The sequence below is a fragment of the Astatotilapia calliptera genome, chromosome 7 (genome assembly GCF_900246225.1).
Source record: "Astatotilapia calliptera chromosome 7, fAstCal1.2, whole genome shotgun sequence".
Classification (NCBI taxonomy): domain Eukaryota; kingdom Metazoa; phylum Chordata; class Actinopteri; order Cichliformes; family Cichlidae; genus Astatotilapia; species Astatotilapia calliptera.
The window spans coordinates 962,275-976,947 of NC_039308.1; the positions used below are offsets into that span (position 1 = coordinate 962,275).

Consider the following 14,673-nt stretch of genomic DNA (forward strand, 5'->3'; position numbering starts at 1 on the left):
ACTATTTATCTAAAAATGCAGCCAATACACCTGCCGTTTTTTTCATTTTGTACAACCATTTAAAAATATTACTGAAACTAAAATGAGAGAACAATCAGGTGTCGCAATAAGATGCCCCACAAATGATGTGTGTCAGTAAAAAAAAAAAAAGTTTGTCCACCAAAAGACAGAAGAGCACAGGGATAAACCTGCAGGCCTGACAACAGGAGGTGTATCACTCCGCTGGTTTTCTACTTAGTAACAGTGTTTACGTTGCAAATGTGCCTTTGTGACATTCATTAGTGCCCTCACTGACACACAAAACAAAACGACTACACAACAGAACGACTACACAACACACTAAACGTCACAAATCTGCCACATCTAAACTCTCTCTCTCGCTCTGTCTCGCTCGCCCTGTTACTGTCACTCCCCAAACTTTTCCCTCTTCCTAAACAACCAAATCCCACATGTTGACTTTTTTTTAATTGGTCGACATGGTGCATTTTTCCACCAATAAGAAAGAGGTGGCTTTTTTCCTTTCTTTCCTGTTTTCGTGCTGTCCTTACAAAACGCTTAAAACACACACGTGACGACAGTATTTAGAACGAAGCGTGGCTGATATATATATGATCATAACTCTGGATTTACTGGCCTGTAATTAAAATTTAAAAACTTTGAAGTCCGAACTTTCAATGTGGCTGAAACAGAGACTCAGCGTGGCTGCAGCTTGTTGCTGTGTCAGCTCACATCAGTCATGTGATCTGGAGGTGCAGCGTGTCCGTGGACCACAGAGGGTTAATAACACTCACCTTCCTTCCATTTCCACAGTGTAACATCCACCCACCTGTGTAAAATCCAAAATTCCCATGGTGTTGTTCAAAATGTGCTCTGGCACGATCATGAGCATCGCTTGCTGCTGAAAACAAGAAAAAAGCCGGTCCTGCTATGGGCTGAACCATTTGTTACTGGTGCAGGGGGGGAGACTATGCAATATATTCAGTTTTAGCATTTATATTCACTGCTGACTGTAACTACGCTCAAACTGTTAATGCTGTCTTACTTTAATAAACAACACTGTCATATGCAAAACTGGGGTGGCAAGGGATCATTTTAGGGTGGCACTTGCCACCCCATGCCACCCTTCTAGATCCGCCCCTGATACAGTCTCAGGTTTGACTTGACTGGAACTCCACGGGTGGGCGGAGGGATACAAACCTGGGGTTTAAAGACAGGAATGAGTTGCGCGGTTTTTTCACGGAGAGAAAAAGGTGCGAGAGCTGCTGTACCTGCGCGGGTGTCACACAAGTAACGTGCGGTGTGGTTTGGTTTCTTTTCCTCGGCTGAAAATATGAAGAAAGCGCATCTTTACGGAGCTTAGCAGCACCTGTGCAGGTGTACCCGGCAAGTAAGTTTAGCTTTAGCAAGTTTCCAAACATTCATGAAGTCTTTGACTGAAGGGTTGACAGCTCTGCTCAGGTGTTTGCAGTTTCTGTGGAGCGCGCTCAGGTGCGGAGTCTCGGGCCGGTGTTCCAGATCTACTGGCGTTTAGATCAACCGGCGTTGTGATTTCCAGCATTTAAACTGCTGCGAAGCTCGAAACATTTCAAACATAGGCTGAATGCTTCCTCTTGAGAATGACATCATGTCGATAAACAGCATTCCTGTCTCAAAGTAGTAGGCCAAAGTAGGCCGTGACTTTATAGATCCTTTATTTGTCCTGTTGAAGTCTGGCTGACATTAAAATGTATTTCTGAGAGTCACAGCAGGTCCGCGGACAGATTTTACACGGATCGGTTATGAAGGTGGTTTGAAAACAGAAGCTCGTTGCTCCACAGACTTTAGTGAGCTTATTTACTGTGTAAGTAAAGACGGACGGGCAGCACACTTGCGAGCGCTCGGCGTGTCCCGGTGGGTGTGCGAGACGCATCCACAGCTTTAGTCCCACAGGAACATCACAGCTGGGATGTGAACACGAGCATGTCCTGAAGTTTCCTCCCGTTTGTCTCAAACAGGGAAACGAAGCACGATGAAGCTCGCAGCCCGCCGGGGAAGTAAGTTTCTTTCTGTCTTCACCTGCGCGCGCGTGTGTCTGTGCGCGCGCGGGCGCTTCTGACGCTCCTCGTTGATTTGCTTCGTCCTTCACTCTTTGGCTGTGTCCCAATTCAGGGTCTGCGGCCTTAACGGTCCACCAGGGCCGCGTACTCAAAGACCGCTAAGGCCGGAAGTGCGAGGCTTGTGAAATGGGCGGTCTAGCCTCCGTTGCGCTGCCCAGGTTGCCTAGCAACCATGATACTAACAGCTGGAAACGTGTCATACAGCTGTGTTTGACAGAGATGAAGGAGAAAATCTTTTGTTCATTTGTTTGTTTCTACATGAGCTTTGATCATTCTCTGTGAGATTAAGCTCAGCTACTGAACGACGTATATTTTAAAGTAAAGGCTTTAAAACCAAGTTAGTACAAACGTCACTAATGTCACATGACTTTGCCGACATGTGGCCAACAGTAATGTTTAATGTTCTTCGTTAGTAAAAATTTCCACATAAATAAGTGACGTCATATTCAGTACTTAAAGTTTACTCTTCGGCCGCCCCTCATCCGCCGTTTTTTTTCGGCAAAATTATCCACACCCACCGCCACGCTATGCATTCTGGGATATTGTCAAAGGAGCTTGGAAAGAAAAGCGTCTGGACTTCTTTAAGTTGCTTGAAGACGTTTCACCTCTCATCCGAGAAGCTTCTTCAGTTCTAAGGTCAAATGGTGGAGAGTCCCAGATATAAACCTAGTGGGAGTTTCCCCCCACAGAGGGACAAAAGGACTGTCCATCTGCATCTAAAGGTCAAAGGTCACTCTTTGAGGATGCCAATGTTCACATTTTGGACAGAGAGGACAGATGGTTTGAAAGAGGAGTGAAAGAAGCCATCTATGTCCACTGTGAGCGACCATCTTTGAACAGAGGCGGGGTTTACGACACCAACTCTCTGCCATCTATAATCCAGTTTTGAGATCCTCCCCAGACGCCTTAACGCCCACTCACATCCTGGGCCATCTGACCTCAGGAATTCGCATGATAAGGTGGGGCCAGGTTTCACAATGAACTCACCCGAAACTCTGGCTGATTGGGACCCACACCCAGTTTCACACCTTGGCTCAGGCGATTAGAGGATCATCAGGGGTCCTTTTGTCCCTCTGTGGGGGGTCACTCCCACTAGGTTTATATCTGGGACTCTCCACCATGTGACCTTAGAACTGAAGAAGCTTCTCGGATGAGAGGTGAAACGTCTTCAAGCAACTTAAAGAAGTCCAGACGCTTTTCTTTGCAAGCTCCTTTGACTACGATGACCTGGATGACTGAGAACCTTCACAGACATGTTCTGGGATATATTGGGCCATGAAGTCTACACCGCCACATCCTTAAAATTCAGGGAAATGAAGGACTCATTTGAGGGCCGCATTTCGAGCAGCCTTTGAATTGGGACAGCCTTCGTGGCGTCGCGGTGACGTAATCGGCCTTAAAATGCGGCCTTTAAGGCTGCAGACCCTGGATTGGGATACAGCCTTTATCTTCTTCCTGTTTGTCTGAGTCTTCCTCCATACTGATGTTCCTCCCACTGCACGGAAGCTCGTTTCTGCCTCAACGTCAAATTTTGAGAGAAGCCAAAATGTTAAATGTTTAGTGTGTAAAATCTCGCCTCGAGCTGTCAGTAGATTGCAGACGGCAAATTTGAGATAATCACCGGAAATTCGACTTAACAGCCGAATATTGTCCGACATGTCAGCTTCTGAAACTTGTAAGATCGTCACCTAAAGGCTGCGTGTAGGGCAGAAACAGTTTTTATCTTTCATTGGCAGAAACGAGCTTCAGGCAGACTTCAGGTTGACGGGCTTTCACACGTGTGCGGCTGCTATGTTTCCTAATATTTCAGGGGCACCACCCTTAAACAAAGCTCTGTTTTAGCCACAGTTGACTTCGGGTGATCGCTCTTCAGCACAGCAGGCAGATGTTTCCTGTAGTGAGAGCACATCTGTGAGAAAGAACACCGGTGTTCAGCTCACCTTTGTGTGTGCAGGGCAGCTCACCTGCGCACAAAGAAATGCAGACGACGAACATCTTAACCAAGATAATCTGAGCAAATATTTGATTGCGTTTAATTTACAAAGCAATAATTGACAACAAAGCGCGTGGGCCTGTGTCCGGCTCACTTTAATGTGATTTAAACATTTAAAACTGAAACATTCATGTTTCCCGTGGCTGTAATAAACCAGCCGCAGTCACCGGTTTGCCTTCTTTCCATTTATTTGAAGTCGTTCTTATCATTTATTGACTTTCATGGTTTGGTTGTTGATTTTATTTACTTCTAAAAAAACTGGAAACATTTTCCAAAACAATCCAAATGGTTTGACAAAGAGAAACGTTAAAGGTAAAAGCGAGTGTGTGAGGATGTCAGACGTGTTTCTCATGCCTGTGATGCGTGAAACTGTCCTGCAGCTGTGCGACCACCTCACACAGCGTGCTAACGACACTGTGTGCCTCCCTCAGGCGTCGTGCTGTGGCTGATGGCGGTCGCGTGTGTGATCGTTGTCGTCGTCTACCTGCAGCAGTCCAACGTCTCGTCTGAAGGTGAGAGTGCATGAAGCACGACACGGATCTACTGACTGTAGCGCCGAGGACGGTCGCACCTTCAGCTGCGCTCTCAGGCCGGATGTTTCAGATTCGTATTAAAGCGAAGAAAAACCTGTTTCTGTAAATCTAATGAGTGTCGTTTTGTTTCTGTCCTCGCAGGTGGTTGGCATAAATTACCCAAGCTCATCAATTTCTTCCCTCGCGAAGCCAAAATATCCAGCAAGCGTTCAGGTCAGAGGTCACTCGAGCTGATTGGGGGGCGTCAGCTGACCCAGAGGAGGAGGTGGAGGATAATAATGAGTCTTTTTCTGTCCTCCCTTCAGCTGGTGTATGTGGTACTCCAAGAGAGTGTCCTGCACATGAGATCAGTTTCTACATCCACAGCGGAGCCGCCAACGTCGTCCCCGCGGCCATCTGCGTCCAAAACAAACTGTAGGCGCCGCCTCCTTTCCTCAGCGCGTCTCTCTGGCGTCCTGTCAGACCTTTCTTTGTGCTAACGTGCAGACTGTGCCTCTCCTCAGGGTTCTGGGAACTGCGCTGAACAACGCTGGAGGAGGAATAAACATCGTTATCCTAAACGGTGAGTGTGCTTCCTGTGCAAAGGGCTTCATCTGGCGCTTTGTGCACAGTGCAGCCTCACCGCTCCCACAGCTGCTGATTGATCGAGACGGCTCCTTTTCTTTCGGTTTCTGGTGTTTCGTTTTTCTCTTTTCACTGCTTTATTCTTATTTCTAAACCTTTACTTTTTTAAGAATTAGTCTTAAGATTTTCTTTGGAAACGCATTCAATCATCAAATGAATGGGCGGAGCTTCTCTCCTGGTGTTCTGCTGTGATCCCGTGTGAGGTGATACCTTTGTTTTTCTCTGGCAGGTAAAACGGGAGAAGTCCTGAAGACGGATCACTATGACACGTACAGCGGAGGTGAGTGAAGACGACCCGAGCCGACTCGTGTCAGTGGTTGGAGGCGGAGCTTTTATCATGTTTGTGTTGCAGATGTGAAACCGTTCATTGAGCTACTGAAGAGCATCGAGACGGGCTCCATCGTTATAATGGCGTCCTACGACGAAGCCTCAACAAAGTAAGAGTCTCCTCCTCTGATCGCTCCTGACGGGAGCTCGGACTCTCCTCTGGGTTCTTGTTCTTGCACAGTAATCGAGGACCAAATGCAGCGCGGATGCTGCATCTTGTTCCGTGTTCGTCTGTTTTATAAAACGGGACAGAGCTTTTCCAGGCAGGGGTGGAGTTTGTGTTTCTGAGGCTTTGTCTCAGCTGTCAGCTCAGTCTCTGTGTTGTCTTCATATTGAGGTGAAAGGCGCTGCCTCCACCCGTGTTGAAGCTGTTAACGCACTGCTCCACCCTCTGTGTGTTTCTGCAGGTTAAACGACGAGCTCAAGAATCTGATTGCTGAACTGGGAAGCTCCCACATCCACTCGCTGGGATACAGGGACAACTGGGTGTTTATTGGTGGCAAAGGAGTAACGGGGAAGAGCACCTTTGAGAAGGTAGATTAGTCTGAAGGCATCGAGCCTGCTCTGGCTTCATCGTGGAAATGTGTGCACTCGTGCATGTAAAGCATTAAATGCTCACGTGGGATCAGGGTCCTGACGCAGGTGTGATCCCTGAGGGAGCAGGTATCAGGTTTCCCCTGATAGTGGAGGGGTGGCCCAAATGCTGGCTGAGTCCTGACCAATCACAACCATCCTGAACTGATCTCCACTTCTTCTTTTTTTGTTAAAGTGTCTGAGCTCTTAGCCAGCCTTTAGGAGGAGATGTGCTCTATAGCAGCAACAACGAGACAAACCAGGCTCAGCCTGAGCACACGTGTCAGACGTGAAAGGCTCTGTAGAAGCCGAGGAGAGCGCCGTGCCGCCTCTAACCTTGCTCAGCATGTCAGAGACCGCTCTCTTCACCTCCTCGCTCTCTCTCTTCCAGCACATGAAGAGCGACTCGGCAACCAACAAATACGACGGCTGGCCCGAGATGATCGGGCTGGAGGGCTGCGTCCCCAAATACCTGGAGTGACGGGCGAGGCTGCGGACGCACGGCCGGTGATTTGGAGACTGATCTGGGACCAGCAAGTCGTGCAAACCAAATCCAGGTGAACCCACCTGCTCTGTGTCTTGTCTGCGTGAGGCTTTCAGGGAAGCTGGACTCTGTCTCCGTCTGCTGTCTGAAGCCAGGTGAGCTGTGCAGTAAGACCTCCTGAAGGTTTCTGACATCCAGCCTCTCCTGAAGCGCTGCAGGCACCATCACCGGAACCAGAGTCTCCAGGTTTTATCTTCGAGTCCTCCCAGAGCAGCTCGGCCGCACCTTCCAGTTTGTTTCTTCGTTAATGTTTTAAGTGTTGCTTTGATTTCTTAAGAATGACAGACTCTGACAGAGACGATGACATCAACCAGCCAGGATCACACACAGGTCTGGGGATGTTTCTGGACTTTTTTGAATGTGCATATTTTTATTGTGTCCTTTCTTGAGTTTAAGGTTATTACAAAGTGAATTAGTTGCCGGGCTGTGTGTCTGCACGTGTGGTTGTTGGTTTGTTTACATTAAAAATGAAAGGAAGCCGAATGAAGAAGATGCTGATGCTTTGACTCCGGAGGAAGACAACGATTTTGAGGCTAGATGAAGGTTACCTGGTTCTGCCTGAAGCTTCTTCCTGTTTAAAGGGAGTTTTTCCTTCCTTCTGTCACCAAGTGCTTGCTCACAGGGCGCTGTCTGATTGTTGGGTTTCTGTTTTATTGTAGGATCTTTACTGCACAATAAAATGTGTTTGAGGCCGCTGCTGTGGGTTTGTACTATATGAATAAAGTTGACTTGAACTGAAGAACAAACTCAGACTCTTTCACGCTGCTGCCTCGGCAAACAGAGAATTTGACACTTCCTTGAGTCACATCCTGCAGCAGCAGACTCATTGTTCATTGTTTCTCTTTGTGAGTAAATGTGACTCGGGGACAAACATGACGGCAGCAACCTGTAAAAAGGTGAGTGAAGCTGAGCACAGTCATCAGAGCGTCCTGTCCTCACACGTGGACGACAGGTTTCATTTTGAGGATGGAAGCAGGAGAAAAAGCATCAGGATCAAGCACCTCATTTTCTGCTTTGTTTCATTTCGGGAAACCATAGAATAGCACTTTGTGCGTACAACAGAATTATGGATGCAAACACAATAAACGTGTGTGGTGTTTGTTAACAGTCTGAAGAAGCTGTTTGTCCCCAGTTTGTCTTTTCTGCATGAAATAATGGAGGAAATCATTTTATTACTGCACAGAATAAAGATCCACTCCAGGTGATGGTTTAAATATTCAGGAGCATAAAGCAGCGAGGCAGTGCCCGCCTACCTGCCGGCTCGACGCACCTGCAGACGTGATTTATGTTTGCATGACAGTTGGAGTGTGAAAAGTTGACGGTTCAGTGTGATCGCCATCCTTTGTTTAACCTCTGTGGGCAAAGGGTGAAAGACATATGTGAACAGCTCGGGTGTGTTTCAGTGAGAGGAACTGTGTTTATATTGGAGGTATGGAAGGGTGGTGCAGGACAGATGGGTTGAAGCTCTGAGCCCCCTCCTGTTTGAGACGGGTGAGGTCAGGCAGGCGTAGGAGAGCCTGTGTGGGTGGAGGCGTGCTCTGAAGAGAAGAGGAATGAAAGACGTGTGTGTGAATGAGAAAGAGACGGGGGGAGGGGTTTAAATATCTCGGGTCAACCATCCGAGGAGAGCTGAGGAAGGCTGCACAGGATGGAGATATTAGAGCAGGGGTGTCAAAGTGAAATGAGCTGTGGGCTGCTGTCGTCTCATTGGACGGCCACTTTAGTGTGCAAGTAGTACAAAACAAGAAAACCAGAAATATTTTCTAAAATGTTTTGTTTAAATTTCAAATATTGTATAAGACAAAACCGCAAACGTGAATTCAGATTTATTTTTCCTCACTCTTAACTAACTGAAGCCTTTTGTTGAACCACCAAATAAACACATGAGTTTGAGACTCTGTCACTGAACTAACAGCATGTTCGTGCTCTCTGCTCATTTTGCCTTCATATTCAATCATTTTTGGCTTTTTAAAAAACTCATTTTAACATTTCACTCAACAACAAACAAATCCTCCCTAACAAAAAAACCAAACTGCATTATGTTTCTTCATGTCAGTATACGGGCTGTGACTTTGAAACCCCTGTATTAGACAGAATGATGACGATCGAGCTGGCAGGCAGGAGGAAAAGAGAAAGACCTCAGAGAAGGTTCATGGATATAGTGACGGAGGAGGATGCTGGAACAGGAGGAGATGGTCCTCTGAGAAAACTAAAGGGAGCAGCTGAAAGCAAAAGAAGAAAAAGATTTTTCTCTGTGATTGTGCAGATTTTAGAAACATTAAAAAAATGTGGTTTGACTGACGACCCACTACATGGTTCCACTCACACCCAAGTTTGGAGGAGGGGTTCTTGTTGTGTTTGGGCGCGATATGCTCAGTTGATGTATGGAGGTGAATAAAGTTGGAGTGAAAAACTGGAGCTCCCGTGTCGTGTGTCCCAAGCCTCCATAGTGGCATGAAATGTAAATATTCAAATAAATTACATCAACATTATGCTGAAAGACAATAATTAACTAAGTGCACTTAGTTTAAAGGAAAAGTCGTATATGGGCGGTTATTTTGTTTATAACTTCCGATTAATGTCATTTAATTCCACTCTGAAGGGCAAAAGAGACTAAAAATTAACGGAACAAAGGAGGGGGAACAAAAGCAAGATACTGTTTCCACCCGAACACTTTTCTAAAGCACAGTCAAAATCATTCTTTCTGATTGGCTGGTCGAGCTGCAAAGAAGCGTAAAGGCTAAGATGTGAAGATCTGATTGGCTGTCCATCCGCCACAAACCGAGAGGACGACAAATTTGATTGGCCGAAGGAGTTCGTAAAGTTCTAATGGCGGATTCTCGCTGAAAATGTGAAATGCGTTTTGTTTTTGTTTATTTCTGGATTAATCTGAGTTTATAAATGCATTTAATGTGAGCAGTTCCGCCTCTGAAATGGCGACATTAGTTTTGGATAACGGAGCGTACACGGCGAAGATCGGATACAGCCAGGAGAAAGTCAGGTGAGATGTTAGCATGATAGCTAACGTTGCGGCTAATTAAAATAATAATAATTAAACTGAAGAGGCGTAAAAATAATTTAGACTTTAAGCGACCTAACCTCTGTGTAAAAAAAGTCAAACCCTCACGCCAGATTCTATTTCAAATCTCTCAGTTTAAGGAATAAAATGTATTTCATTAAAACGCTTTCTTATTTCTTCTTTATAGACCAAATATAAACTCTCAAAGTCATCTTATAAATGTATAACAGCTAAGGGTGTTATACATTTATAATAGGGTTTTTTTCAAGGTTTTTTTTATTAAGTTAACTCTTAGGGGAGGCTTATTTTTCCAGTGTGCGTCACGTAAAACAAAATCAATAAGAATTTACTCGAACTTTTGCATACAGCTGTACATGATGGCGAAGACAACACACTGAATTTCATAAGGACAGTTTTGTTTCTAAAGCTATAATCCATGAGAGAATTGAGAAAAATATAAATTTGTACATATCTAAGAGAAAAAATGGTCACATTTACAAGATAAGCAGATTTGTAAAAACATGAAAATGTTTCAATGAACATTTGCAAAGTTGGTGGGTGGAATGAAACAAACTGTCAAATTTATGAAGGGAAACAGTTGCAATAAAAACATTTAAAAAAATTAGAGTAAAAATGAGCAAATGTGTGAGAATAAAAAAATCATGTAGTTGGTAGAATAATGGGCGGCCCTGACGTGGACCTTCTCTCTGTCCCTCTCAGCGTCATCCCAAACTGCCAGTTTCGCTCGAAGACGTCCAGGTTAAAAACCTTCACTGCAAACCAGCTGGACGAGATCAAAGATCCTTCGGGGCTCTTCTACATCCTCCCCTTCCAGAAGGTGAAGTCACGTAAGGGTGAAGCAGCTTCGGCCTGACGTCAGACTGTCTCATTTCCACCGTTTCTCTTCGTGTCTTCAGGGTTACCTGGTGAACTGGGACGTCCAGAGGAAGGTGTGGGACCACCTGTTTGGAAAGGAGATGTTTAAGGTGACTCCACCCCTCATCGCTGTGGTGTGTTTGACTGAGCTCCTCCTGTGGTGGAGGCTGACCCTGTTTTCTGGGTGCAGGTGGATTTTGCAGACACGAGCGTTGTCATCACCGAGCCCTACTTCAACTTCACCTCCATTCAAGAGTCCATGAACGAGATCCTGTTTGAGGAGTACCAGTTCCAGTCGGCACTCAGGATCAATGGTGAGTCCTCATCCTGTTAGATTTCCTGTTACTTTCAGAATAAAAGCCTGGCATCTCGTTTTAGTAAGAGTGGCGCTCGTAAACTGTAAAAAACGGTAAAACTGAGCTGCTGATTTCGGGCAATCAGGGAAGCTTTCTTTGAATGATTTCCCACCTTGTTCCTCTAGCCGGCTCTCTTAGTGCTCATCACTACTTCCACACAAACCCCTCCGAGCTCTGCTGCATGGTGGTGGACACCGGGTTCTCCTTCACCCACATCGCCCCCTACTGCCGCAGCAGGAAAATGAAGGAGGGCATCCGCAGGTTAGATGACGTGACCCTGCAGACGCAGCAGCGATAACACCAACAGCAGCAACCTGATGCCTGTTTTTCCTTTTAGGATCAACGTGGGAGGGAAGCTGCTGACCAATCACCTGAAGGAGATCATCTCTTATCGGTGAGTCGTGCTTTGTGGCGCCGGCACCTCGGCCGGAGTAACTCTGGGCTTTTATTGAACTGTTGTTTTTCTCGGGTGGAATAATTGTGACACAGACACAGAACAGAACAGAACAGACATCCTTCATGACTTTAAAACACAGGTGTGGATTTATTTTCAATTTTCTCTGATCCACACTGTGTGTGTGTGTGTGTGTGTGTGTGTGTGTGTGTGTGTGTGTGTGTGTGTGTGTTTGTGTGTGTGTGTGTGTTTGTGTGTGTGTGTTTGTGTGTGTGTGTGTGTGTGTGTGTGTGTGTGTGTGTGTGTGTGTGTGTGTGTGTGTGTGTGTGTTTGTGTGTGTGTGTGTTTGTGTGTGTGTGTGTGTGTGTGTGTTATCATCAAGCTAGAGTTCATGCTGGTTGGTTGAACTTGTGCGTCTCTTCTGTTCTGCAGCTTAATGCTAAGCTGTTTTATCCAAAACCAGCTCTGATGTGTGTTTGGGGTCATTGTCCTGCTGGAACACCCGCCTGTGTCCAGCTGCTGATCTGAGGTGTAATTGCAGATTTTGGAGTCCGTCCTCCTTCATCACTCCAGAACCACGGCCCAGAGCGTGATGCTGCCACCGCCATGCGTCACAGCTGCAGTGTTCTCAGGGTTGAAAGCCTCACCTTTGCTCCTCCAATCAGCTCCATCTTTGTCTCGTCTGACCATCAAACTTTTCTCCAGACGCCGTTTGGCTCGTCCACGTGGGCAGATTTCAGTTGAGCTCGTTGATTTTGGAGCAGGAGCTTCTTTCTTGGTCCTTGGAGATGTGAGACTGGCTTCACTGTGGAAGGGACACTGACTGATGTTCCAGCAGATTCCAGTCCACAGCAGGCTTGATCCTGGGTGTTCCTGAACATCCTAACAGTTTCCTGTCATCTGAGGGCGACAGTCTGGGTCTCTCCCAGACCTCAGTGGGGACAGATCTGAGTAACTTGTATTTCTGTGATCCTCGTGGAGTCCATCGCTGCCTCCGGTTCTGATTCGGCAATCCTCCTCTGAACAGGTGTTTAGTGTTCAGGTGACTCTTAGCTGATGACGGTCCAGCTGCAGCCGTAACACAGGAAGCTCGTCACACTCGTTCAGATTTAAAGAATTAAATAAAAAGTAAAATGATCCCTGTTTGTTTTTACAGTCAGCTGCATGTGATGGACGAGACTCACGTGATCAACCAGGTGAAGGAGGACGTGTGCTACGTCTCGCAGCAGTTCTACAAGGACATGGAGATCGCCCAGTAAGCAGCACGCTTTAGCCTGAGCTTCATATCCTGATCTGGGACTCTAAACAGTGTGACAGGGTTTCAGTGTTTTATCCTACGTTAGTCCTACGTTAACAGCTGGATTGTGAGTCCCTGTGTCAGAGTGTAAATGCACAGCAGCTGCTGGTTAACGCTGGACACCTGCTGTGGTTTGTCAGGGCCAAGGGCGAGGAGAACACGGCGATGAGGGATTACGTGCTTCCAGATTTCAGCTCCATTAAGAAAGGCTTCTGCAAGGTGAGAGACCCTCAGCAGGAGAGCTCGTGTTAACGCGCTGTCAGTGAGAACGTGTCGCTGCGATCCAGTCACGTGGCTTTGTCCTCATTTTGGCAGCATCTTCAGTGTGTGTGTGAATGACACATTCATGGCTCTCTGGTGTTTCTGCTCACCAGCCCCGTGAGGAGATGGTCTTCAGTGGGAAGTACAAAACAGGAGAGCAGATCCTGAGGCTGGCCAACGAGCGCTTCGCCGTCCCCGAGATGCTCTTCCACCCGTCCGACATCGGGATCCAGGAGATGGGAATCCCAGAGGCCATCGTCCACTCGGTGGAGTCGCTGCCTGAAGGTCAGCGGCTGATCCACGGCGGCGTGCCGGGGTCACCGAAACACAGATTTATGAATGAAACTGATTCTGTGAGCGTAGAGAAGAAAACCCATCAGAGCCTGTCACTGATTTCTGAGTTAATAGCAGCAGAGACGAGGAGACGGCTTCCCTGTAACTTTAATCACGGAGACCTTTTGGCAGCGAGCCGACGGTTCGATTCCCAGCCTGCATGTTGCTCCTGCTCACTTCCCACATTCCTGTCACATACACGACAGATACAACTTCAATAATAATGCTAATAAATAAAAGAATTTAACTATACAGTAATGTAATCATATAAAATTATATTTAATCAAAAGCACCAGACGTTCAGCTTCCTGTCCGTCGTCACTGTCGCTGTCCAATAAGAATCAAAATAAAGTGTAAACGTAAAGTCTCATAATCCAAAACAAATCAAGTGTAGATGAACTACTCATCTCGTTTCTGTTTTAAAGCTGCAGACCAATAAAAACTGAATGTTAAATAAAAAAGTACTCTGACACTTTCAAAGACGGCCTGCGGGTGGCGCTGTGAGGAACAGCAGCTCAGCGTTTTGGTAAACGTGTGAATCTGTCCTCAGAGATGCAGCCGCACTTCTACCGGAACGTCGTGCTGACCGGAGGGAACACGCTGTTTCCCGGCTTCAGAGAGCGGCTGGAGGCGGAGCTGCGGGCGCTGGTCCCCGCCCACCTGCCCGTGTCTGTCGTGTTTCCTGCAAAGTAAGTGCTCCTCATCCTCACAGCCTCAAAATCTTCACCAAGTGGCGTTAGAGATGAGTAAACGTGGTTGGTTAGCTGACCTGCGGATGCTGCTGTCCGATGACGGAGACTTTAACGCTGTGTTTGTGTCTCGCAGTCCCGTCTGTTACGCCTGGGAGGGCGGGAAGCTGCTGGCTCATAACCCCGACTATGACGAGATGGTGGTGATGCGGGAGGACTACGAGGAGAACGGGCACTGCATCTGCGAGGAGAAGTTCGACATTTAGGAGTTCAAACTGAGCAGAAACATCGATAGTGATGATTTGACTTATTCCACTTTCACACGTGTCCTGCTACCACGGCAACAGTGTGTGTAAAGTGTGGAGTCTGGGTGGGGCAGGTTTACAGGTGGGTGGAGACTGAGGGTCCCCAAACCTGCAGGTCTGGATGCTCCTTGGACGGCGTGCTCGGGGCATTCAAACCACTGCTGCTGTTCCTGACGTTTATCCCCGAGAACCTGCAGCAGCCGCCTGCCTCCACCTCTGCTGGCTCAGTGGAGACGGAGGTGTGCCCGCCGCCGGGAGATCAAAGGCCCAGGGTCGAAGTCATGGCTCATAAATGTGATGTTTCAGCTCTTTATTTAAAATAAAAGGGAGTGAGCAGTCCCAGATAATCGCTGAATGAATAAACTGTAAGTGGTCAGAAGACTGTTTTTGTTTGTTTTTACAGTATTTTTAATGTTTGTGTTCTTTGTATGTAAATCTTAATTTGCATTTATT

At 46.8% G+C, this 14,673-nt stretch overlaps 1 protein-coding gene and 1 pseudogene across 1 annotated transcript; both read left to right on the forward strand.

Annotated features, from left to right (window-relative positions):
- The first annotated feature begins 1,134 nt into the window (after window positions 1-1,134).
- Window positions 1,135-7,304, forward strand: LOC113025018 (protein FAM3C-like; annotated as a pseudogene).
- A 2,142-nt stretch (window positions 7,305-9,446) lies between these two features.
- On the forward strand, window positions 9,447-14,644 carry actr6 (actin related protein 6). The gene is made up of 11 exons (XM_026172363.1): window positions 9,447-9,691; window positions 10,430-10,547; window positions 10,627-10,695; window positions 10,776-10,899; window positions 11,067-11,202; window positions 11,279-11,335; window positions 12,492-12,590; window positions 12,773-12,851; window positions 13,007-13,178; window positions 13,777-13,915; window positions 14,052-14,644. Exons 1-11 carry the CDS (start codon window positions 9,624-9,626, stop codon window positions 14,179-14,181), a joined length of 1,191 nt encoding a protein of 396 aa, XP_026028148.1. The 5' UTR covers window positions 9,447-9,623; the 3' UTR covers window positions 14,182-14,644.
- The last annotated feature ends 29 nt before the right edge of the window (window positions 14,645-14,673 follow it).

What these genes read in the sequence shown, in the direction of transcription:
- actr6 (XM_026172363.1), top strand. Translation starts at nt 9,624, where the DNA reads ATGGCGACATTAGTTTTGGATAACGGAGCGTACACGGCGAAGATCGGA. An exon ending in TTGGAAAGGAGATGTTTAAG is followed by an intron (nt 10,696 to 10,775) that starts GTGACTCCACCC and finishes TTCTGGGTGCAG; the next exon opens with GTGGATTTTGCAGACACGAG. An exon ending in GTCGGCACTCAGGATCAATG is followed by an intron (nt 10,900 to 11,066) that starts GTGAGTCCTCAT and finishes TTGTTCCTCTAG; the next exon opens with CCGGCTCTCTTAGTGCTCAT.